The 24,494-nt window shown below is 41.6% G+C and overlaps 1 protein-coding gene across 3 annotated transcripts in view; it reads left to right on the top strand.

The window, feature by feature from the left end:
- Ctps (CTP synthase) overlaps positions 1 to 24,494 on the top strand; it is a 59,742-nt gene that overhangs the window by 8,960 nt on the left and 26,288 nt on the right. Inside the window, exons 2-3 of one of the 3 annotated variants that reach the window (XM_067789865.1) lie at positions 22,094 to 22,306; positions 22,565 to 22,714. The exons of 1 other annotated variant lie outside the window; for it this stretch is intronic. In XM_067789865.1, the coding sequence (XP_067645966.1) occupies positions 22,094 to 22,306; positions 22,565 to 22,714 (363 nt within the window). The remainder of the gene's footprint in view (positions 1 to 22,093; positions 22,307 to 22,564; positions 22,715 to 24,494) is intronic. One more of the 3 variants, XM_067789866.1, reaches the window with a different exon arrangement.

Below are 24,494 nucleotides of genomic sequence, written 5' to 3'. Positions count from 1 at the left end.
AAATATTCAATAATCGAATCCGGGTGTTCTGCGGATCACGGCTAGACGCTTATCCACAGGCTTGAATGGTGCCTGCGAATTAAGTCTCTCTCCTGCTTCAATATCACAGTTGTGCGCTCTACCTTTAAATATCCATTGTAGAACAAATCACATATCCTGGAAGTCTTCACTCGTCTACTTTCTGTCCATTACAAATTGGACTTCCTATTTTTTAGAATATAACCTAAAGTATAGGCCCCGCAAGATATGCATAAAAGAGATTCCACCTGAACCACGTAGTACGTTATGGTTTCTCTATCTCTCACAAACGTTTTCTTGCATGTAAAACTATGCAGGTGCAATCCCTTCTATTCGAAACCTTTTAATATAACTCATATATGTACTAAGCTATTGGTTAGGAGCCGCATTTCGTGATAGAGCTATATAAGTAAGCCCCATCTTGGGCGCCATTTTCATTTCGTATGTAAATATTCGTAGGTACAAAAGTTAGGCGCTTAAAAAAATCGATGGACTATAGATAAATTAAAGTTTTAAGGACTATCGATAATTTTTGATATTATATCAATAGTCTGAAAAAGGCAAGGCAGTATGGTTTTCGCAGAGGATGGAGTTTTGAAGTTATCTCGATGCACGTTTAAAATGTGGTGAATAATAAATAAATAAAAATTAATACAAGGCGCGATAACCTCCGAAGAGATTTGCGGCCGAGGTTCTCTTCCGATTTGCGTCGTCCTATTTTAATTTTTTCTTACACATTAGCTGGACGGGACCAACATGTTTTACGCCGACTCCGAAAGGCATCTGCAAGCAGATGATTTTTCACTGAGAAGCTTTTCATGGCAGAAATACTCTCGGAGTGATTGCCAAATTACTGCCGAGGGACGACCTCGCATAGAAACACTTTTTACTAATCGAAACTACTTTTTTAAAAATTTTGATGTTGCTTCGTCCGGGTATTGAATCCAGGATCTTCGGTATGGTAGGCGCAGCACGCTAACACCACACAACGTCGGCCGTGGTGAATAATAGTGTCAGTAAAAATAACTACTTGCGTTGGGACTGTTAAAGGCGGTTGCGGAGCGCCTCAATGAAATACTGTGCGAAATAGTTAGGTTAGATGGTAGCTACCCTTATAACGAAAGCTCACCTGGACAACACGAAGGTCCGTTGTGATACCACATACAACAAAAATTAACGGTGACGTAAATACAGCTACTTAGAGAATCGTTGGGAAGCAACGATAAAGTTCCGAATGATACCGATCTCAACCTTGGATAAATCCTCGGGAGATCCAAGTGAGTCGCGACCGAAGTACTTTCGCCTAGTTCTGGCAAAAGTTGGGCAATCATGCATAAAGTGCGAAATAGTGCTACTATTGATTGTCGATCTTGTGGGCTGGAACATATCGGTGAACAAAACTGCAATAATGCTGCTCAAGCGCAAATTGTTCACCGGCTGTATTTATAAATGGGGTCAGCATCAGGTATGCGACTCAGTTCAAGAATTTGGACCGTCCATGGGAAATACGTTTCAACTCGGAATGTGGAGGTGAAATGTATTCGGGTATCATGGCTCATAGAATCGAAGACGTTTTAGATAGGCTCTTAACCCAATTAAGGTAAGGTAGCCAAACGTTTTTTAACACGTGTAGGATCTAGCTCAAAACAACCTGTCCGATACAACCATCCCTTGCACGTGACACACTGACAAGAGTATTGCCGTCCTAAAAAGATTATTTTCCCGCAAACGCAGCAAAACTATTTCCAAGGCCGGGGTCAGGAGACGGACCCGGATTGGGTTCGATACCTTCCCGGAGCAGGAGAATATGGCGCAGTCCCGCTGCAAGGAGCTGCTGGGAGGATGACAATTTGTGGGAGGGACACAACCGATTAAATGGGGTTACACTGAAATGACGGTCCGTGGTCGGGAAAAATCTCGAGTTGCTCCGGTACATAGAACCGACTGCCTTGGGATACGCGTATGCATCGTTAGGTATGGAAGTCGCTGGCAGATACTCACGTAAAACCTAGTACACGCTGGGTTCTGCCGCTCTCTCCTTTTCAATGACCATTGCAACGGCAAACTGCTGATCTGTTAGTACATCGGGCAGTAAGTGGCTATTTAAATTCCCCGGATCGACTAAGTGCCACCACGTCAGGCTCTGAAAAAACCTACTCTCCGCATGAACTGAGTTCTTATTTGCTTTTTATACTATTTTTTGCTTGCCTGTTCACCTTTTTCGCATGAATCGCGCATTAATTTTTTTTCATCATATGAGCTTGTGTATATACATTTTCGTATGTGAGTATGTATGCGAGTATGCAATCAGTGAACAAAAAAAAGCAAACAAAGAAAGGCAAAAACGCCACCAGCTTGCTTGCCAACGCCAACAACGTACACGGCCTGCCTGCTTTTGCTTACTTGCTTTCCAGTCAGTCGTCAAAGCGTTTGAATTTTTGTTCTGCCTGCCACCAGCGTGCGCATTTTTATTTGAGTGAATGTAGTTTTTTTTAACTTGCTTCAACGCCTATATGTATGCTTGAATAATTTTTTTTTGTCACTCTTACTTTTTTCTTTGGCTGCTGCTGTTTCCCTTTTTGTGCCACAATGTAGCAACTGGCATGCAATCGCAGACGCGCCGTGTCATTATCGTTGTTGTTTTTGTTGTTGTTGAGGGCTCATTCATTGTCGACGCCTGGCTGTGTAATTTTAGTTTCATGTTTTTATTGTATATATATATTTTTTCTTCATTCGTAATGTTTTCTGACTTTTTTGCTGCCATGTTCATTGTGAGTTTTAAGTTTACAATTTTTGTTTTTATTTTGTCTGCTATTATGCGATGCGGTGGCGCGTTGCGGCACTTTATATTCCTGCTGCTGTTGGTTTCTTTGCCGTTTTTTTCGCGTACCAACCGTCACTTGAAATGATTTTGTCAGCCAGCCTAGCAGCAATCGTACCAAGCAACGAATGAGCCAACGAGCAATGCCAGCAGCAACAACGTGAGTTGGTCTGCCAACGCGTGTGTTCGTCAGACAGCAGCGCGTTTGCTGTGTTAGTCAACGCGCCATACTGTTTTAGTGACTTATTTCTTTTTTATTGAAAACATTTCTGATTTGCTTTTTGGCTTTGCCTTGCTGGCGTTTTGCTTGTTTTCTTTTCCCACATTTTACTTCCATTTCACTCGCTTTTTGAAATTTGCGGCGTTTGTCGCACATATACACACGGTGGTTCTCGTTATGCTTCCCCTCTTGAGAGGGCTCATCGTAACACACTCAGCTACTTTTCGTTTGGCGTTGACAATGGCGCATAATGACGTTATAGCAGTCAGTCAGCAAACAAGCAAACGCGCGCGTCTCCTGTTTGAGTAGTCGTCGGCTTTGCTGACAATGCGCGTTGTCGATTTGGTTTGATTTGCCACCACAATTTACTCTACAACAAATCAAAAATACGTTTGCAACTTACTAACGTCATCATCATCATTATTAACTTCATTATCGTGCCCAATGTTGGCAATACACAAAAAAAAATATAAACAGCAGCATCAGCATTGCGATTGACGTTGATTATATTCGCGCCGTATGTTGCGCTTATATTTCTTTGTTGTGCTTGCGCGCATTATTATTCCAATTATTGCTGTTGTTGGTCTTGTTCAAACCACTGCCAATATGTTTTTATATTATGCTCGCGCTCCACTTGAAAAATGCCAATTGCATGCCCAGCAGCGTTAATGCCTGACATTGCTTGTGCGCCTCTACCCACTGCACTGCATTTGCACGCATCTATCTGCGGTGCATGTCACAAAACACAACGCGCTCTACATACACCGCATTGCGCTTCACATACACCTCTCCACCTCACACTAGTGTGCGCATATCACAAGCCTACGCAACACCATTATCGTCACAGACATAAACATCATCATTAGCATTATTATCGTTATATCCGCAAAACTACTTCCATGCATGAAAAATGCACAAAAGGTATGATTCTGATGGTGGCGGTTGTTAACTGTCTGGCTTGCGCGCTAGCTTGTTGGTGCTCGTTGGTTGGCGCTGGTACACAAGAAGGACGAGGCAAAAGTAGCAAAAAGGCAAAAGCGTTTACTTTATTCGCAAATGTGCGCTTCCACACGCTGCTGCCGTGCTGCTTATTGTCTGCGTCTGCTTATTGAAAGCCTGCGCCAGCTGCCGCAATAACTCGCTGCTTTCAGCCTGTCGCCTGCTATTGCCCTAACTTTTGTGCTAGCTGGTTGGATGGATGGATGGTTGCTTGGCTCTTCGCTGTTGACTGGCTGGTTAGCTGGCTGGCTATGTCACTTTGCTTTGCTGAATTTTCAATTCAGTTGTGAGCCGACTGCAATCAGCAGTGGTAGTGTGTATATTTTAACACGTGATAACGCGAACGCGCGCTAGTCAAGTAAAGTCACTACTATTTTTCGGTGTGTTTGTGTTTTATACGTTTATGCGGTTTTATATCCGCGCGCTAGTTTAACTGTCTGTCGCATTGTTATCGTTAGTGCCATTGTACCATTTGGCGACTTGGAAAGGCAGTAAAAATTGGAATTGGAGCCACAGATATAGTCATAGCTATAGCTATTACAAAAACAATAATAAGCTTGCATACTTATATTCATAGGTTGGTTGGTCGTCTAACGACTGTTTTGTCTGCGCATACTGATTCGTTAGTTAGCTGACTTGATTGTGGCCGACACAGCGCCATACAATTTAATATATGTTGATACTTACATACACATACACCCACCATAACGTGCGCGCCATCACCTGCACTGTCAAAGGCAGGCTGTCACCCACCGCTAACACCTCTATCATCATCGTTGTCGCCAGTAACGCTTAGAGCGCGTTAGTAATGTTTGTATTCGGTAGTAGGCGATTTGTTAGCTGGCTCGCGCGTCCTTTCGTCATATATATGTAAGGCGCGCGTGTGTGTTTTATATTGATTTTATATTTCATAATAGCCCTATGTATGTAGTCACGTCATTCGCCTCCACATCCTCAAATCAACTAAGCGTCCATATCGTATTCAAGCTTTTAAGCACTGTGTGGCCATCGTATTGCGTATTTATTTGCCTAATACATGCGCGCACGTACACACCCTCACATATATTACATTTACATGTGTGTAAAATTTATATGCCTATTGTTTGTATTCCTCCTTTTTACCGTGTACAGACATATTGCTGTTGTTTGTCACATTTGTTTTCAGCGCCCCACCACTCGCGCCCACCCGCGCGCGCTTTCTATCATTTGCTTAATTTCCGATTCGCTCGTATGCATTTGCTATTAGTCCGTAATTATTTTGTTAATTTGTGTTCGTTTCAAATTTTGTGAGTTCTCATTTTGTTTCAACAATGTCCTTGCTGATTTAATTGGCTTGTTTTGAGATTTGAGGGATTTTTTTAATCATATTAAAGAAGCTTTAATGTAATTAACAGCGGTGGGGCATTACAATCTACACAGACGGCTCGAAATGGAAAACAGAACTGGAGCTGGAATGTGCTCTAAGCATCTGCAGTTTAATCAATCGTATCGACTTCCAGACTCATGCAGGGTCTTTCAAGCGGAGGTCTATGCCATAGAGAGAACAGCCAGACTGGTCCAGGATGGTACGGTCTTTGTCGACATCCAGGCCGATTTCAAGGCATTGTAACCCAACGTGATAAAGTCGGATATCGTGCGGAGTCGTCGATCCTCGCTATATTATAGAAAATTAATTTGTAGATGAGATGGCCGTAAATGATTCCGCAACGGACAAGGCGGACATCTCGCTACGCTAGGTTATCTCCTGAGAAAAAATCTTGGAATACAAGATTAGTGCAACGGACTCGCGGAGGACCAACCGGGACGATTGCTAGGTCTCAAGTACCATGTGTGTATGGAAAGGAACTACTTTCATTCGCAAGCTAAACAAATCTGCAGTGAGCGTACTTGCTGGTGTCATCACAGGTCATTGCGCATTGGAACAAAGTTCCGACGTTGGCGCATACCAACCTGCCCTGCAGAAGCTGTCAGGATGAGGAAGAAGATCAATCGATTCATCCCTCTCTGTCGATGCCCAGAACTGCAAAAAGGACGACTCAGGTTTCTGTGCGCACGGTTTTGCGAAAGCCTGGCAGAGTTTGGGAAGGTTTACTCCTATTTATGTTCATCAAAGAGAGAGCAAGAAGTTCCTTGAGAACCACTGGGATGTAATCTAGTTGGAAGAATGTGCCGCCACCCTTGAGGGCACTCACAATGGACAATAGTAACTCCGAGTGAAAGTGTGGGAAATTCCCACGCACGTCCACTTAACTAACCTAGATACCAATTAAGTAAGTAAGAGGGAAATAGAGAGGGATAGGGCTAGGAATAGAAATAGGGTTAGTTATAGGAATAGCGATAGAGATAGGTATGGGTATATGGATATCGATAGGGAAACTAATATTAATATTGATAGAGATAGGAACATGGAAAAAGATAAGGATAAAGATAGGGATTAGGATTGGGATAGGGATACGAATGGTATAGGAAAAGGGAATAGAAATATCAGATGCCGAACATACTTCTGGGCTATCGATAGAACTAGTCCAGTATTTATTTTTATCAATATTGAAAACACCAAAACTGATTGGTCAGGGTTTCGAAAATATTCTACCTTAGCGAATGGTAGAAAATCAGTCCATTTTGAATTATGTTTGAAGCATTTAATTCAAAGACGGCATATCCCAAAATTTGATTGAAGAAAGTTCCACCTTAAAACTCGGATTGATTTTGTGCTTTTAGAATAAAGTTTTAGAACAGAGCGGTGGCCAAGCGAATTTCGGTATAGGGGGTTCTTCGAGATATGGCATTCTTCCATTAAACTTCTAATATGATTTGAGATAAGGTACAATTTAAATAATAAACTAACAATAATTTTGTCGGGTTTACTCTTATTAGCCATTCCCAAAACTTATTCAGTGTCCCAAGTATACGCATATGTGTGTGCTAAAATGGGCATCGTTGTGTTGCTAGGCATGACTTGAGCAAAAACAACTGCATTGTACTGGAGTATGAGAAGCTACAAAGTTGCAACAGTTGCAAATTAGTAGCGTTTATTCCAAAGGAAGTGAACCATTAAAAGAAAATTAAAAAGCAAATATGGCATGTCCGTTTATAACTATGCATTCGAAAAGAAATAAAGAGGCATATGCCGGGGATTTGCAAGCAGATTGCGCGTAGTCAAAATCCAATTAAAAATTATGAACTAAGCTGATCTGTGGTTACAAAACACTTGTGAAGTTGCGCTTACTAGCGGTTATTCTGCTTACGTCAAATGGTGGCCAATAGTTACTGCTTTTATAATTGAACGCCTTAACCGGACTGGCGAATGGAGGTGATGTGTCCTTCTAGATCTTAGACAAAGGCATAGAAGGCAGGTCATTATCGATTGGCCCGATCGTTCTTCACTTCTCTTCCCCAGGTGTCGATAGGACTACCTTCTAAGTAGAAGCCTCTTCTTCATTTAAATCAAAAGCACTAGTCAGGGTTTCGACTCACCCCAGCGGATTAGGTGGCTAGAATATAGCCGCGGTAGGTATGCCTGTCGTAAGAGGCCACTAAAATACCGGATTCAAGGGGTTTGTGTAGCGCAGCCCTTTCAGGTTGCCATCGCAATACATAGCTTCTCCAAACAACCCAATTGTCAACCTCACCTATCCGTGGCGAATCCTGTTCCATTAACAGCAGATGCTCTGACGTCCCGAACTCCTCATGGATCTAGGGGGTGGGATCTAGGTTTGCTTAGAAGGTCGCATGTGGTCATAAAAAATCGTTCCCGAGATGGTCGGGCTTGGTACCGGAACGTACCACATCTTCATCCGGCAAAGGACCATGAACTCGATAACACTCCCCAAGGCCTTCGGGGAGTGTCCTAATCGCTACAACAACAACAACAACAACAACAGGGTTTCGACTCAACAGTTCTTACAACTTTGAACAAGCGCCGCATCAACCGCCACCTAATAGCGCTGGGTTTAATACATCGGAAATATATTCCAATACCCTTTTGGATATGACGGTGGGCTTTTGTCTTAGCCATGCCGTTCCAAGTAAGATGCCGGCTAAAGCAATTTGTTCCATGCACTCCAGAGTTTGCGACTGACTGACGTGAATCGGGAACTAATCTTTGTAAGGACTATGGATAGTAGCGGTGTTACGCCAAAATTATTCCTTGTAAGGGCATGGCATCAGTGGCACTGAACTATAGCCGCTGCAAAGGTGAGGGAAGGGCAGCTGTAAAGACGAATCGATCCAAATAAATCTAAGCCCCGTTTAACACCATACAAGTGTGAAGCAAAAAATGCCAAACCCAATGTCAAAATCTAAAAACATTCTTAGTACCCTTCGTACAAGGCCATAGCGCCGTCGTTTACTTGATGAAATCCTCTTTAGAATATGGTTGACTTTTTTTGTGCTCTGTCGTTGGCATGGAGAAGTACTATCTACAGCCACACATATATACTTATTAAGTTGTAAATACCTACGAACTTGCGAGCGCCCTACTCTGCAGTTGGTCACACAGAGTCAATATTACACACGCTAATGATTGTTTTGTGTTGCTGTGCCGTTTTTCTTTTTCATTATGTTGAAAATGCCCAAATGATTTCAGCTTGCCAACTGCTCGACTGCTGTTTGCTGCTTGGGCGCGAATTACTTGCCTGTTCTGTTCTATATATCACCTTTTTTTTCACTCAGTTCATTCGACGACGACGACTGTGGCTATGCTCCCACACTTTACACTTCTAAGTATCAACCCAGTCAGCATTTTGGAGTTTCAAGTTCGTTCCGCTGATTTAACCGCGGAAGATTTGAATTCTTATTTATATGCAAAAAAGGTAGGCAAAGCTTACTACAGGTAGGCAGAAGTCCATAATTTACGCTGCTGACAAACGAGGAAACATCTTAATGGATACTCATGGAGTTGCAGCTTACTTTACGCCCAAAGTTACTCTATAGTTTACAGAAGGGTATTTTAGGCGAGTTAAAGATGGCTACTGACTGAGTGGAGCAGTTTGTTAGATTTACCGTTAGAACTCCATATTCGGTGCCTTGCCCTCGTAAAAAAGGCTGCGAAAGCGTTCCAAAAGGAGCCTATCTGCCTTCTTGAATAAGTGATATCGGAGTCCCTAAACGTTATCACAAATACAATCCGCGCATGCTCCTTTTTTCTTTCGTCTAAGATTTTTCCAAAATACGTTTGTAAAAACTTCAAAAAATGAACGAGGGAGTGCTTCGCATTGATTTCAGCTTTTTTTACTTAATTTTTCCGCATATTTTTCAACTGACTAGATGTTCCCGTATCTAATTGAATGCTATATAATCCAATCGACTTCTGAAGTATAATTATTTGTTCTAATTACAATTGACCGTCGAAGATTTCTAAAATTTATTGACTATTCTAAAATCCAATTGATTATTCTAAAATCCAGTTGACTACTATAAAATCGAATTAACTTTTCTAGAACCTAATTAGCTATTCTAAAATTCAATACTGTTTTGGCATCCAATAGAAAATTTCTAACGTCTACTTGACCTATGGGTTACATATTCTAAATCCTATCGATTATTTTGGCAGCCAGTCGACCACTTCTAAAATCCAATTGACTGTTCAGAAATCTAATCGAAGATTTTCAAAATCTTATTTTCTAATAGAAAATCTATTTGACTATTCTTAAATAAAAGTTACGATTGATCAAATCCAATTGACTATCCTGAGATCGACACGATGCCTTTTAGATTCAATTGACTATTCGCAAATCATATTTCCGATCTTTAAAATATCAACGACTATTAAAAATCTAATTCTAGAATCCAGTTAACTTTTTTTGAAATCAAACGATTTCTAAAATCCAATTGATTATTCTAAATATCAATTAACTGTTTTTGAATCTAATCGACGCCACATTCGATATGCTCCTGCGAGGAGTTGACGCGGCAATCCGTTTTGATCTGCAATCTGTTGGCTGGCTTGGTTCGGTTATTACGTCAAGGAGGCACACTATCCGATATACCAATAATGTAAACGCACTCATCCATCTTCAAAATGCTGACTGGGAGCTGACGAATGGGCATGTGTCTGCGTGAGGATGTGTGTTGGAAGAGTCAGCAGAGTACCTTTGATATTTCATTGTGGTATTTCAGCTGCGGCTGGACATGATGCAGAGCCGGCAGCAATTTACTTTGGTTTGATTTCTGTGCACGCTTCCAGAGCCTAAAGCCAGACTGCTGCGGCAATTTTGCTTTAATTTATTTGTGTTGTTGTTATTGCAAATTTTTTTCATGCGTTTTCTGCGCTATGTGTTTTCTATATTCATTTTCGCTTTTGAGTTGTTTTTGCTCAGTATTTTTTTTGCACATATCCATTTGTTTCCTGAGCCGACAACGTTTGATTTTTTTATATTTTGTTGTTTATTTATATGCGAATGAGTGCGAAAACGGCCGAAGTATTTCCTGCTGTCGCTCGAGACAGTAAAAAATTAAAAATAAACTCATAACAATAAAAACGACAAAGGCGGTGGAGACAAGGCAAATCAGCCTGGCTGATGGTTGGTGCCGGTGAGTTCGCACAGCTTGGTTGTGAACTTTTGTTCACGGCACGTAAAGCCGCCATCGTCACCGCCTGTGTTGTCATTGTCGCTTTTAGCCTGCAAGGTAGCGAGGCAGTCCAGGCAGCCAAAGTCATAAAAACGATGAAACAGACTAAGTGAATGCCAAACTGACGGCGCGTCGACTTTGTCCAGGCAAAAGAGACCACATCAAGTAAAGCAAAGAAAATTGCAAAAAACCAAAGGCAAGGCCATCCATAGCGTAGTAGGCAAACTATTCTAGTTTGATGGAATGAAGCGTTATTATTTTTATACCCAACAGTGATGGAGCTCAGTACATTATAATCGCATCCATGAGTTGGGGTACTCCCACCATTGGAGCATTCGAGAGGAAAGTTCTCTGGAATGTACAAGGATCTTCGGTCAGTCCATTTGTGGTCTTTATTGGCCGGCAGTTCAACCTAACCTAACTTGGGGTGTGCCCATGGAGCTTATCGAGACAAATTCAATGATGTGCTTTAGAAGCAGTAAAAAAATCCCAACTTTTTTTAATATGATAGATAGGTACATCACCTAATCTATGAAAACGTTCCATCATAGAAGTTACTGATATGAAGACAGATTTGAAAGTGGAGGAAAACGAGACGAAAAACAGTGAAATATTGCATTCGAACTAGCGTCAGTTACTGTTAACACAACAACAACAACCGATGTGCTCGGCTCGTTGACATATACATATGAATCCGGTAGCCTGGTTAGTCTGACCGTCCCGGAAGTTTTCAATTGACGTCGTCGAACCTTCAGGTCGCTTCACCTTGCTTCTCCCTACGCCGAAGCCGTTTTGTGGTAAAAGGAAAGCCTTATTTTATAATTCCGTTCAGGAACCAGCTATGTTATTGAGTTTTTAAGACAGCAAATTAAGGGGCCTAGCATATTCCCGCGATAAGGCAAGTTGGGATAGTAAAAGAATCTACTGGTAGCGGAGATCACCATATTCATATCCAGCAAAGGACTCCCTACATCCGTAAAACTAGCATACACCTTTTTGGAATGATTTTGCGGCTGCAACAACCGTGTCCTGCACTGCCGATCAGGCCGCCAAACTATAGCGATCTTCTTCGAAAGCCGTTGTTGTTGTTGTTGTAGCGATAAGATTTCTCCCCGAAGGCTTTGGGGAGTGTTATCGAAGTGATGGTCCTTAGCCGGATACAGATCTGGTACGCTCCGGTAACACAGCACCATTAATGTGCTAGCCCGACCATTTCGGTAACGATTTATATGGCCACATTAAACCTTCAGGCCATCCCTCCCTCCCCACCCCCAAGTTCCATAAGGGGTTGCGCTACACAGCCCCTTGAATCTGGTATTTTAGTCGCCTCTTACGACAGGCATACCTACCGCGGGTATATGTCCCCCTGGGTGTGACCCCCTAACCCGCTGGGTGGGCGAAAGCCGTCGTTATTTGTTAAAACTTTTCTAAAATGCTTGTGGCACGATTTCTCCAAAATAACTAACGGGTATATATTAAAAGCGTCCATATAAACTGTCTTAGTTGTTGTTACACTTTAGTGGGGGAGAAGACTTTTGCAAAATCGCATGAAAAATCGGCGAAACTCACATGGCGTTCTTGCGCCGCACTATACGACATAGAGAAAGTAATAACAAGAACAGCTCAGTGGAAACAACAACAACACGTATAACAAAGAAGTCACAGTGTCAAAGGAGCTAGTAGCTACCTTTGATGTGTGTGTCGAGTGGCAAAGAGACGAACAGCATACTACTCACCAACGTGCCAACGACGCATCCATAAACTCTCAACATAACGACTAACGACACAGAAGAACCCATCAACTTCAACAACAGCAGTGCGAAATCTACTTGTAACAGCAGACACGAAAACAACAAAAGTAATAAAAATGCGTTAGCACAAACAAAAGTAACAACGGTCAGAAAGCGCGTATAACGCATGACGACCAAGTTGAATAGAATCTTGGTTGGTGGGTTGTGCTGAGACGGGAGGTATGAGGAAATTTTGCCAGTGGAATGGAGCATATGAAGTATATCTTCCTACTGTTCTTGTATGTGTGTAAAAAGAAGCAATAGCGTTTTCAAACACATGAGGCTCTTCGATTGACTAGAGCAAACTTGATTCGTCTCCTGAATGTGTGTAGTGATTGCTGTTATTGTAGGCACAGGAACGCGACAGCTGCAATTACGACGGTTTTGCTTTTTCCAGTCAATGTAGTCATCGTAGTCGTCGTCGTCGCCAGTAAGCGGAGACCCATTCACTATATGCTGCATTGGGTTTAACGCTTCGCTTACCATGGCTGCTGGTCTCCTTTGTACGGACGTACAGACATGTATGTATAAAGGATGGATGTTTGAGGTTGGGAGACGGATGCTCGATGAGGGAATGACAACGTTATGCATATTCACATACTTTGGTACTAATGTTGTTCGTCGGTAGTGAATATTTTGTCGTTTCGTGTGCCGGTCGATTGATTGTTATTTGGTGGTGACAATGATGCGTTCGCTCTTGGCAGCGTTTTGACTGTCTCTGCTCTTACTAAATGCAAGCAAAGTTTTGTAGATGTGCAGTTGTTTGTGCGAAAGGAAATGCATTTGGTAGATGAGTGGTTTTGTACAGTTGTGTTCATGTAATTAGAAGCAATAGGACTTGAAAATGTACATGTTTGAATGGGATTTAAGTTAAAGCTCTATAGCAAGCTGTTCGGGCTATGTCAAGATAAAAGCAGTCTAGCCAAAGAACTATGTGTGGCGGCTAGTGAATAAAAGCCAAAGAATTCATTGGCTATGTCGTGCATGAAGGATAAATGAGGATGAAGACTTCAATTATCCTTAAATAGGAATTAATGGCGTGCTTTGCTGCGAAATGACCAGGAAGGCGCTTTGCGCCGACTCCAAATGACAACATGGTGCCCGAGGCTTTCTTAAAAAAACGTGTGCTGACAACCTTTCCTTTCAAACAACAATGACGTGTTCTAGATGCCAAGCGTACCGGAAACTGTTTGTCAAGCTTTATAATACGGCATACTAATTACGGCAGTACTGTACAGCCTCGCCCATACGAACGCATTGCCATAAACACGCACACGAGCAACGACAACTTCGTCCCATACGCGTGCCTATTTCGCACTCACACTGTGGTACAAGGAACCATCTATTACAAAGTTAACAAGAAAGCCGAGAACGCCAAAGATTAAGAGACAATTAGTTGGCATTGCATTATGAGTCCCCTTCAATGCACGAGACCCGATGACGTGAGAAGTACCCTTTAATGCAAATAAGCATTAGAGAAACTTCGCCCAGGCCGGACGGAGGAAGAGACTTTAACCAAAAGAATGATGAGTTGGCAATGGAAGGTGCATCACTCGATGAATCGACGGTAGACGTCCCAAACCGTTAGGTAGAAATCAAAAGAAGACAGTAGCTGCATATGATTATAAAGCAGGAAAGGCGTGGACACCAGGGCAGGGCTGCAAAATTCTACGATCATGTGCAGCCCCTACGACGTTAGAGTCACAAAGTTGTTCATATCTCTAAAGAAAGAAGATTTAGGGCATACTAACTGGACACTGCCTTCTGGTGTCACATGCTTATAAATTAGGCCTCCTCAGTTACAGCAGATGTAGGTAGCGCAAGCTGTAGGAAGAAACGGTTCAACAAGTTCTGTGTTGTTGTCCTTCGCTCGCATGGTCAAGGCTTCCGCTACCTAGGAACGGCAGAGTTCTCGATATCGAGGCAGCAATTAAGCTGGGTCCTGGAGAATGTATAGTGTTTGCCAAGAGGACGGAGTTATTCTATAACATAAGTCCTGGTACCTAATTGGGGTTTTTTTCGATTGGTCTTCAAACAAATTTTAGTAGCACTGTGGACACATTCAGTCTATGTAAGGTCTTTATTGACCAACCAGTTCAACCTAACCTAGTAGATTTTTGATTTGCCTTGTTTTGGCTATACTTCTGAAAATAAATTCTGCTTGCTATAACGAATCGAACTACATCCATACACTTATTCAAGCTCTCATATGGTGCATAGATTTTGTAGTTCTTCGGCTTAAGGGCCCATTACTAATACTTAGCATAGACTTGACTTGAGAACTGTCACTTACAGTTCTGTTAAATGAACATTGCATGTTACTGATTACTCCAAACTTAGCAACACTTGACTTCGAAGTCTGTTGGATTTTGATTTTCTATGTAAGTTCTAAGTGACGTTTACATTTTGAGATGACATTAGTTTTTTTCCATTTAATTTTGACATTTTGTCATACAAATTGACATTTATTGATTATGGTGCCAGATTGTATGCGTGGCTAGGTTGCCATGTTTACGCCAAGTCAAGTCAAGTCTATGCTAAGTATCAGTAATGGGCCCTTTACGAAGACTTCTTCACATATTTTTAAATATCTTATGACCACAGGCTTTCATTGATTTTCTTTACGCTGAAAAAAATACTGCTTCGAATTAGATGCCAACGCCTGTAAAAATCGTTATAAGGCGAGCTATCGACTCCGTAGTAGTCATACGTGTTTGGGTATGGTGGAAGGAAATACGGAAATACGTTTGATTTTACTTTTGCTTATGAGATTCTACTCTTATTTGAACACACTTCTAACGGAATCGTTTTTTGCCAGTATGTATGTACATAGCAGCTACATATGGATGTATGCATGTAGTATGTTAGGGTGGGTCAGTGTTTGACCACGAAATGCTCCCCCCAGCGGGTTAGGGCGTTAGAATATACCCGCGGTAGGTGTGCCTGTCGTAAGAGGCGACTAAAATACCAGATTAAAGGGGTTGTGTAGCGCAACCTTTTCAGGTTGCCAGCGTAATATACAGCTTCTCCAAACCCAATTTTCAATCTCACCTATCCGTGGCGAATCCTGTTTCATTAACAGCCGAGGCTCTGGCGACCCCGAACTCCTCTTGGATGTAGGGGGTGGGAGGGCGGGCTGGCCCAGAAGGTCGCATGTGGTCATAACAAATCGTTCCCGAGATGGTCGCGCTTGGTACCGGAACGTAGCGGATCTGCATCCGGCAAAGGACTATCAACTCGATAACACTCACCAGGGCCTTCGGGGAATGTCCTTATCGCTACAAGAACAACAACAACCACGAAATGCTCTACGGATTATTCTGAACAACTTTGTTTAAGAAACTATGGGTCTAATGGCGAGAAAACATTTAGAAATCACTCCGAGTGTATATCTGCTCGGAAGTAAATCGGGCCAAGTACATGTATAAATTAAATCGACCCGCTTTTGAAGGTAAAATGTCGACTTAAGAATGTCTCTTGCTTTGCGAAGAGCTACCCTCCTTAGTGCGAGTTATTTAATGATCATTGACCAAGCATAATGCTTTTATGTGCGTACATTTGCGTAGAAACTTTCACATATTCCTCAGAATACATACATATTTTGTATGTACATAATACTTTTGGAGCTGTTAAACGGTGTGCGAACAAGGAGACTCATTCTGCGGACAATGTATTGGCGATAGACTGATTGTAGATGAGTGAGCGATGAGAATGGAAACGTATACTCAGCCATCTTAATCGTATGTTCGAAAATCGGTCTACTAGCAACAAGTTGCCGTGAGTCTTACTGTTCACATGTCTTTCTTATATTGTCGGTTGCTCTGAGTTATTTCTATGTATTACTGGGGTTTTATTTTATTGCTGGTGGTGAAAATTATACTACCTGCAGAACTTATCCGCTCTGGAACAATATTCTATAAAAGCGTGCAATTACTGGCATATGCTGATTACATGGATATCATTGGCCTGAACACCCGCGCCGTAAGTTCTGATTACTCCGAACTGGAAAAAGAAGCGGTAAAGATGGGTTTGGTATGATGCAGAAGCATGGACCACGACGAAGCGGCTCTGGGAGTGTTGGACAGAAAAGTTCTTCGAAAGATTTATGGACCTCTACTCGTTGGCGATGGCGAGTACCGAAGAAAATTTAATGATGAGCTGTACGAGCTTTACGCAGACATCGAAATAGTCCAGTGAATTAAAACGCAGCGGCTACGCTGGCTAGGCCATGCTATGCGAATGAAAGATAACGTTCCGGCTAAGGAAGTGTTTTTATCGGAACCCGCCAATGGAAGCAGAGGAACAGGGCGGCCACCACTCCGCTGGAAGGACCAGGTGCAAGCGATTTAAACTCCCTTGTTGTGACCAATTGGCAGAGCGAAGAAGCGGCTGGTGCGCCTTGTTGGACGGCCATAACCGTTTAAACGGTTAGCGCCAATTAAGTTAGTAAGTTCTGAGGCTTACGTAGGTAAATACATAGACGCAAGCCCGTACATGTGTAGTAAAACCGTACTCAAAGCTAATTTGGAACCCTTCCTTGCTACCTCAGAACATCTTATTCGTTTCCGAACTCAACTTCACGGGTTTAAGAGCATCTTCTGGGAAATTACTATGCAGGACAGTCCAGCAGCCATCTACTTGAAGCGGAACCTTCTCCATCAGTATGAGCAAATTGTTGAGATCCGACAACAGCCAAAACAGACACGATTGAAATGACAACCTATAAACAAAAGAAAGCGCAACGCTATCATACTTTGTTCGCAGGGTTCGCAAGATAGCCACACGATAAATATGTAAACCACGGATAAATATGTAAACCACGATAAATATGTAGACGGACACGCTCTAGACAGATTAAAATATTATTCCCTTCACAATCTTAAAATAAAACCTCGTGAAATAAACTTTTTTTTGTTCCTTGTCGCAATATTGAAAGTCGAGGCGGCTATGGTTGTAGTTATTCACAGGCTTCTGAACAGCAAACTGTCAGCAGCGGATACTACACAGTGAGACAATACGATACGATACTAGCACCGTTGGTGATGCCAGACTGTCGTGGGAACGATTTTTTTTGCTGCTCGAACCTTTGGGCCTGTGGATTTCAGGCATCTAACGATTGTATATTCTAAGCTCCTTAAGCAGCTGAGGTCCTTTCCTCTGGGTCGTGGTTCCGAACTACTTTCTTCAGAATCTTAAATGCACGGGTTGTGGTTGGCTTTGCTGACGACGTGATAATGCGTATCAGAAGAACATTTTGGGACGTTCTTTTATCAAGCTGGAAACTTAGACTGTCAAGGCTTCTACTCTTTTAAGGGTGAGTTGCTATTCTGGGCGCCATGTGTAAGATCGTTTTATATATACTCAGAAGCGCTGACGCATTCCTGACCTCGAACGTGGTTGTCGAATTATTTGACAATCAAAATCAATGGGATAAATGGGAGACGCACGTGGGAACCTCACACAGGGTTGTCGTTCTGTGATGATAGCACTGACTAACAGATATCAAGTGCGGCTATCAATCAGCGTTGTTCTGATTGTTTCGCCCAACACTTGTACTAAAGTGTGACCTTACGGCTATCTCCATGGTACCAACTCTAACCGCACGTCTAGAACAATGATGGTTATACACACATATTTTTGGAGATCTGCGAGATAATATACCAATTAGTATGGAGCTGACGTCTGTTGGATTGTCGACGGGGTTGGAAGTGATTCTTAACGTAAAACAATCCTAACGAGTCGTTCGCTTGGCGCCTTCATAAAGTAGCCGTCTAATCGGTACCCATCGTTTCCCTGCATCACAATTCTTCTTCGCTGATAAGTTTACTTTTGATTCTGTGCTACATACATAATTACCCATGCATGTGCATATGTATATATGTGGTCTGCCAAATAATCAATCGCCCTATTCTTATCCCTTTGACTTATGTACATACATAACAACTCCTTCGTATTTATTTCAAATCTTTTGTCGTATACCTTCTGGAAATCAAGCGTGCTGTGCGCCCCTTTGTTATTGCTATCGCTTGCTAACTCCACCACCACCACCACGCCGCATAAACCGTCCCTTTACAATCATGACAATTGACTGCCGTCGTCGGTTTTGTCGTTACCATCTTCGTCGATTTCTTCAACGCTATGAAACGTGTCAAATTATCCGCCAGCTGCATCTTTGTTGTTTGGCGCGCAGTTTCGTAGTCAACACCACCATCGCGCCGCCAACACCTTTGTCGCCTACACCGCCACCGTCGCTGTTGTCGTTACGTTCGTCGCGCTCAACACACAATTTGCCTTTGAGGTTTAGCTTACTGCTTATGTGCTTGCGCCTTCATCATCTCGATTTTGCTTTGCTTTCTTCATTTTCAATACACCAACGTCATTATCATCATCATAATCTTCTACATCATCATAGTCGGGTATAAACAACCGTTTTGCACGTCCGACTTACGTTTGCTGTTTTTGTTTTTAATTCTTCATTATTCTGCGACGCGCCTGCTGATAACTCCAATATATCGTAGTGTGTCCACGGCGCGCGTTGACTGAGCGTGACGACGACACAAACAAGAGCGCACTGGCTGTTAAAGAATGGTGCTATAGTGCAATTTATGTGTGCTTCAGTTTGTGCGCACCTTCTCGCACCAGCATTTTATTTGTTGTCGCCATCAATCGGCGAACATGCAAACTGTGTTTTGCCCTCGCTCACTAACTGTCTCCCTTGTATTTGGCTCGATGGCTGGCTGACTCTTTGTTTGTTTGCCAATTCGCGCACTGTTTGGTGGCCATCCAGCCGACATAATTCGCATTGTTATGTGCAAAATGCCGCTTGTCGCGCCGTTGTGCGCTTGTCTGTCCAAATGGGCAGGCAGACAGTTAGTAGCGTTACAGCCGACCTAAGCGGCTTTAGTGCCCCTGCCGTGTGCTCCTCATCGGCACTTTAGACTTGAGTGCATTTGCTTGTGTGTATGCGCACGTTTGTGGCGTTTACTGCTATGACATGGCTTTCCTTGAGTACGATCCTTCCTTGCTGCGCCTTGCGCGTTCATTTTGCAAATGTTTTTTTTAACTACTTGATTTTGTTTTTGAAAAATCGCTGCCGACATTTTGCGCTTGAAATTCGTATAGGCAGTGCTGGAGGCGATGGTGGCGGTGACGGCGTCTGCGTTTTAGTTTTGCAATCATCAGAACTTGTATAGTCTTCGCTTGTTCTTTAGTTAGTTGTTCATCAGAATGGTGGCGGCGTCGTTGCACTGTGACACCTTTCGATTTTTTTGCTAATAAAAACTATAAATCTTGATTCGCTAACCAACACATGTACGTATAGCTTTGGGTACAGGGAACTTCTGTACAGCCATTCAACTAAACTCCACTCAAGAGCTCACGTAATTCAGAAGAAGAACTCGGCAAAAAATATGGAAAAGTGTAGGTCTTGGAGCTATCGGCTCACTATCTATGTACATGTGCAACAATGTTTGCTATTCTTTAGTCCGCCTGATGCTAGTAGGCTAGTCGTTTTCTAATGAGGACCTTGAGTTCTCGGGTCATTACAAAAGAAGATTAGTGTATATGTCACGTTGGAATCTTGGAGAAGTTCGACGTGTAGCTAAAAAATCATACCGAAGAGCTACCAGTAGGACACTGTACTACCGTTCCTTACTTTGAACGAGAATCTCAGCAAGATCAGCATTGTAGGGATGTTTATTTGCGCCCATGCACCGACGATAAAGTAGGACGATGCGACTAAATATTTCTTCTATGGGTGTTTAGGCACAAAAGTCGTGTTTATAGATTCATGGCGTGCAAGCATTCTCTCCAGTACTCAGCCCTGACTATCTTGACAACATGGCGATGCGGCTGATCGACTTTGTCAGATCTGTAGTATCAAGTCCCAATATAAAAAGCGACAGTATACAGAACTTCAGCGTTCTTGATGCGTGTACTTTGTGATTTGATCGGCTACGTATATTATCTCTTAGTAACCAAGATACGCTATCACATCTGTACAGTGCTGTGATGCAACATAATATCGAGAAAAAAAATTTTTAGCTTATTCTTAACTCAGATATCGGGGAACAAGTTTCGACTGGCCGACATAACCGAGCAGTGGGAGCAGATGTATATAATCTATAATGCGTTTATGAAATAGGGGACTTTTGGTTGGAAAAACTGCCTCCCTGGCACTATATGAAATATCGTTCTGTTTGACTCAGAGGTCTGACTCACGGATGGATCAAAATTTGAAACGGAAAAAAGTTAGCTGTTATCTATGGGCCGAACGTCAAGAAAACGATGGGATGCTATTCCACTATTTTTCTGGCAGACACTAGGGAAACCATAAGTAACTGGGAAACAAAGCAGCTCACGCAATATTGGATTGAATGAAACAGGGGCAAGACAGGTCAAATTGTTTTTACTTCCACCGACGAGAGTACTGTAGTCTACGATATCATCTAAGTAAGTTAAATCTGTCGCTTTTGTGAGCTGGAGTATGAAATGCAGGTTCACATTCTCTGTGAATGCATCGTTCTGGCAGCGCAGGTTAGGTAAGGTTGAACTGGCTGGTCTATGAGGACCTCACTTAGACTAAATTTTTGTTTAATGACCAAACTGAAAAATCATATCAAAATAACTCCGTCCTATGTTATAAAATACCTCCGTTCTCTTGGCAAATACTAGAAGCTTTCTAGGACCTATGCCACTTGCTGCTTCTTGATTTGAGAGCTGTATCACTCCCAATAACTGGAACTTTAGTCTGGAAAGCGCAGGGCACGAGCACAAAACTTGTTCGAAACGTGCTCGATTTAAAGGCATGTGACGCAACAAGGCAGTGTCCAGTCAGAATACCAGTCATGAGTCTCAAGTCCTCTGTTTTTAATGATTGAAGTAAGAGGTAGCGACTCTCCCATCTAGGTGGCGTGACTCCTAATCACCTTGCGAGTAAAAAGCCGGAAAAGCCTGCACATATAATAATAAAATGAAAATCGAAGTGCATCGAGGCGTAATAATAACAATAACATCATAAAGAACAAAGGCGAAGCGACTATGCAAGCAGCTTGAAATACTGATAGGAATAATGTCTGAAAATGTAGCCAGGGGCTCAAGGCTTTATTAAAAAATCTGGGTAGCGGTATTCGGCGTCTTAACTGACATAGATGTACCATTAATCTTACTGACCTTTGTTTTGACGTATTTTCAATTCTACAAATACCCTCATAATTTTTATGATTCTTGTCACCGTTTTTGGGCCACAGTGCGCGGTCGCTGCGCTCACACGCTCACTGTTCATTGCTCACTCATGCACTTCCTTTATGCTTTAACCCACTTGAATCTGCACTTCACCGCGCGCTGCGTCATGCTATTTGTATTCCATCGATCCTGCCTACATATATTCCGTTTTGTCAGTCAGCCAGCAATTAAGCAAGCAATGTTTGCAGGCTTATAAGCGCTGACTAGACGCGTCGAGTTGAGTTGAGCAAAATTGAGCAGAGCACAGCAGCGTAGAGGCAGTTAGCTTACGCGCAGCGAAGTAATCAGTCGGAAATGTACATTTCAATCAGTCAGCAGTAACAAACGCATCAGAGTGCGTGTGTCTCCAATTTTCTTTAAATAAAATTTAAAACTTTAACGTATTGTGTAGGATTAAAAAAAAAGCTTACAAAAAACTTTGGCACCTAGAAAAAAAACACAAAACATCTTTAAAACTGGCGACAACAAACGGCGGCAGCGTTCCACTCATGGCACCAAAGAAGTCTACGATTGTTCTAAACGTGGAACAATTTATACGCGACGTTCAAGAGCGTCCAGCTATTTGGAATCGTAATTTCCACTGTAATAAAGCATTCCTTGAACAAATGTGGGACGAACTCTCGACGGCACATAAATTACCAAGTGAGTATTTTGTATAAAGTTACCGTTGACCGGATAAGCACATTTTTTCTCATCTCCTTTCCACTAATTTTGTTTTTGTTTTCGATGTGCTTATTTTGTTTTGGTTACTTTTTAATCTGAACTTTTTTCTATTCTTCCATATTCTTATTCTTTTTTTGTTCTTTTTCTTCTACAAACATAAAATGCGCTAACAACTCATCTCTCGTCGTGGGATTATTGTTGTTGTGTGGCTTCTTCAATGAACTGTGATGAGTGCAGAGGTGGTTCTCAAGGCTAAATGGAAAGGATTGCGTGATAATTTTCGTGTTGAATATAAACGCATACCACGTTCGGAGCAGGGCGACTTCTTAGTGGAGCCAGCTACATTTGAATCGAAATGGATACATTATTATGCGTTGTTGTTTTTGAGTAAGTTGGTTTTGTTGTTGCATTTGAAGCAGCGTAAAACAATGCTTTATGGTGAAATTAAAATTGTTAATTAGTTGAAGTGGAAATAAGGAAAAATATTCTAAATTGAGTGTCCTTAACTACATTCAGCGCGTATTCAGCAAACTATGTATTGCGCGCTTTTGCATATAATTGTTTTTGCTTACTTTTAATAGCTTCTAAAGATCGTATATTGAATTCAGCTCAAATTCCTACGTTAAGTTAGATCTCAAACCCTGATTTCTTTGCTACTAATTAAGCTTATAGAAACTGTGGTTACTGTGTGATTCCGTTGATTTCTATAAATATGTTTTGCCTTTGAGAGCAACGCAACATTGAGTACAATGAAAAACTATGTTTACCTAAATTGTCGCTGCCTTAGTATGTATTCAGCGCATATTCAGCCACTGCTTCAGTATTCAGCGCCGTGTTAAACATTATTTTTGTGTACTTGTGATCGATTCTATAGAGCGCTTATTGAATTCAGTGCGAATTCGGTGCTATTTAGTTATTCAGCGCTTTTAAATGACTCACGCGTTTTCTTATCTTCTGATTGCATTCAGCGGTAACTTAGTTGCCTTTTAATTAAGCTGTAATCTAGAAATATTTACATTAATTGAGTATGACGTGTTCAGCGCTTATTCAGCAACTGCTTTTGTATTAGCACCATGTTTAAAATCATGTGTGCATACTTTTAATGATAGCATATTGAATTCAGCTGAATTTAGTTACTCGGCGCTTGTCTAAAATGGTAAGCATGTAATTTTAATGCCATTTCTGTACTAATAATTTTATCAGCAACTTGTTGTTTATATTTAATTACGCGCATTTTATTCAATGCAAGTTCAGCTGCGTTTAGTTGTTCAGCGTTTGTTTAAAATTACTTTTAGACACGTTTAATGTCATCTCTTCACTGCAAAATTTAATTCAGCGAAAGTTTGGCTACCTTTTTACAACTCAGCTTCCGTATATCAATAGTTTGTGCATTTTTCGTCCTCTTTTGAGTAATGCGATACTCAGCACAATAAAGAATACTTTTTTTTTAATTTTTTGATCTCAAATATGTTTTCTGTATTATCTTCAGGGCCAATTCAGCTTAGTAAATTTGGTTTAATTTATACTCTTTTCTTGTTAAATCCTGTGAGGAAATTTTGTTTTTTTTTGTATTTAATGTCGTCGCAGTGCTAAAAATCGAATTCAGCACAAATTCAGCAGCCTTTAGTTAAAAGTTTTAGAATTTTTGGGTATTTAATACTTTGATGAATGCGCTGAAATCTTAAAACGGAGTATAACCTGGAGGTCCACCACTAGCTTTGAAATTTTATAAAAATTGCTTTAGTGTACTCAAACTTTTGATTTGTGTATGTATGTATGCTGAATATGCAAGAAGCTGTGAATGAATGGTCCATCTAAGATTCACTGAGTTTGCTCAATATAAAAAAGCTTTTCGTTTAAACTAAAATATGCCATTTAAATCGCGCTTCCACGTAATAAGTATGTTCAGCTCCAAATTTCGGACGTGCTGAATTGTATACACATATGTACATAAAAAGCTGAATAAGTAAAAAAAGTCTGAAAAAATATTGTGTGCTGAATTGCGTATTAAACGCTGAATACGCAAAAAGACCCATTTAGAACAAAATATCCATTTAGAACAAATGAGGACCATATATTGCTCGTCTTTGATAGTTTCTGCATTGATTATTTGCATTAAAATATATTAACTTCGTTTTTCGAATATTGCCAGGTTTTCGAATTACGC

The sequence above is a fragment of the Eurosta solidaginis genome, chromosome 5, assembly GCF_040869045.1.
Source record: "Eurosta solidaginis isolate ZX-2024a chromosome 5, ASM4086904v1, whole genome shotgun sequence".
NCBI classification, from domain to species: Eukaryota; Metazoa; Arthropoda; class Insecta; order Diptera; family Tephritidae; genus Eurosta; species Eurosta solidaginis.
This window is presented reverse-complemented; position numbering and strand designations above follow the sequence as displayed.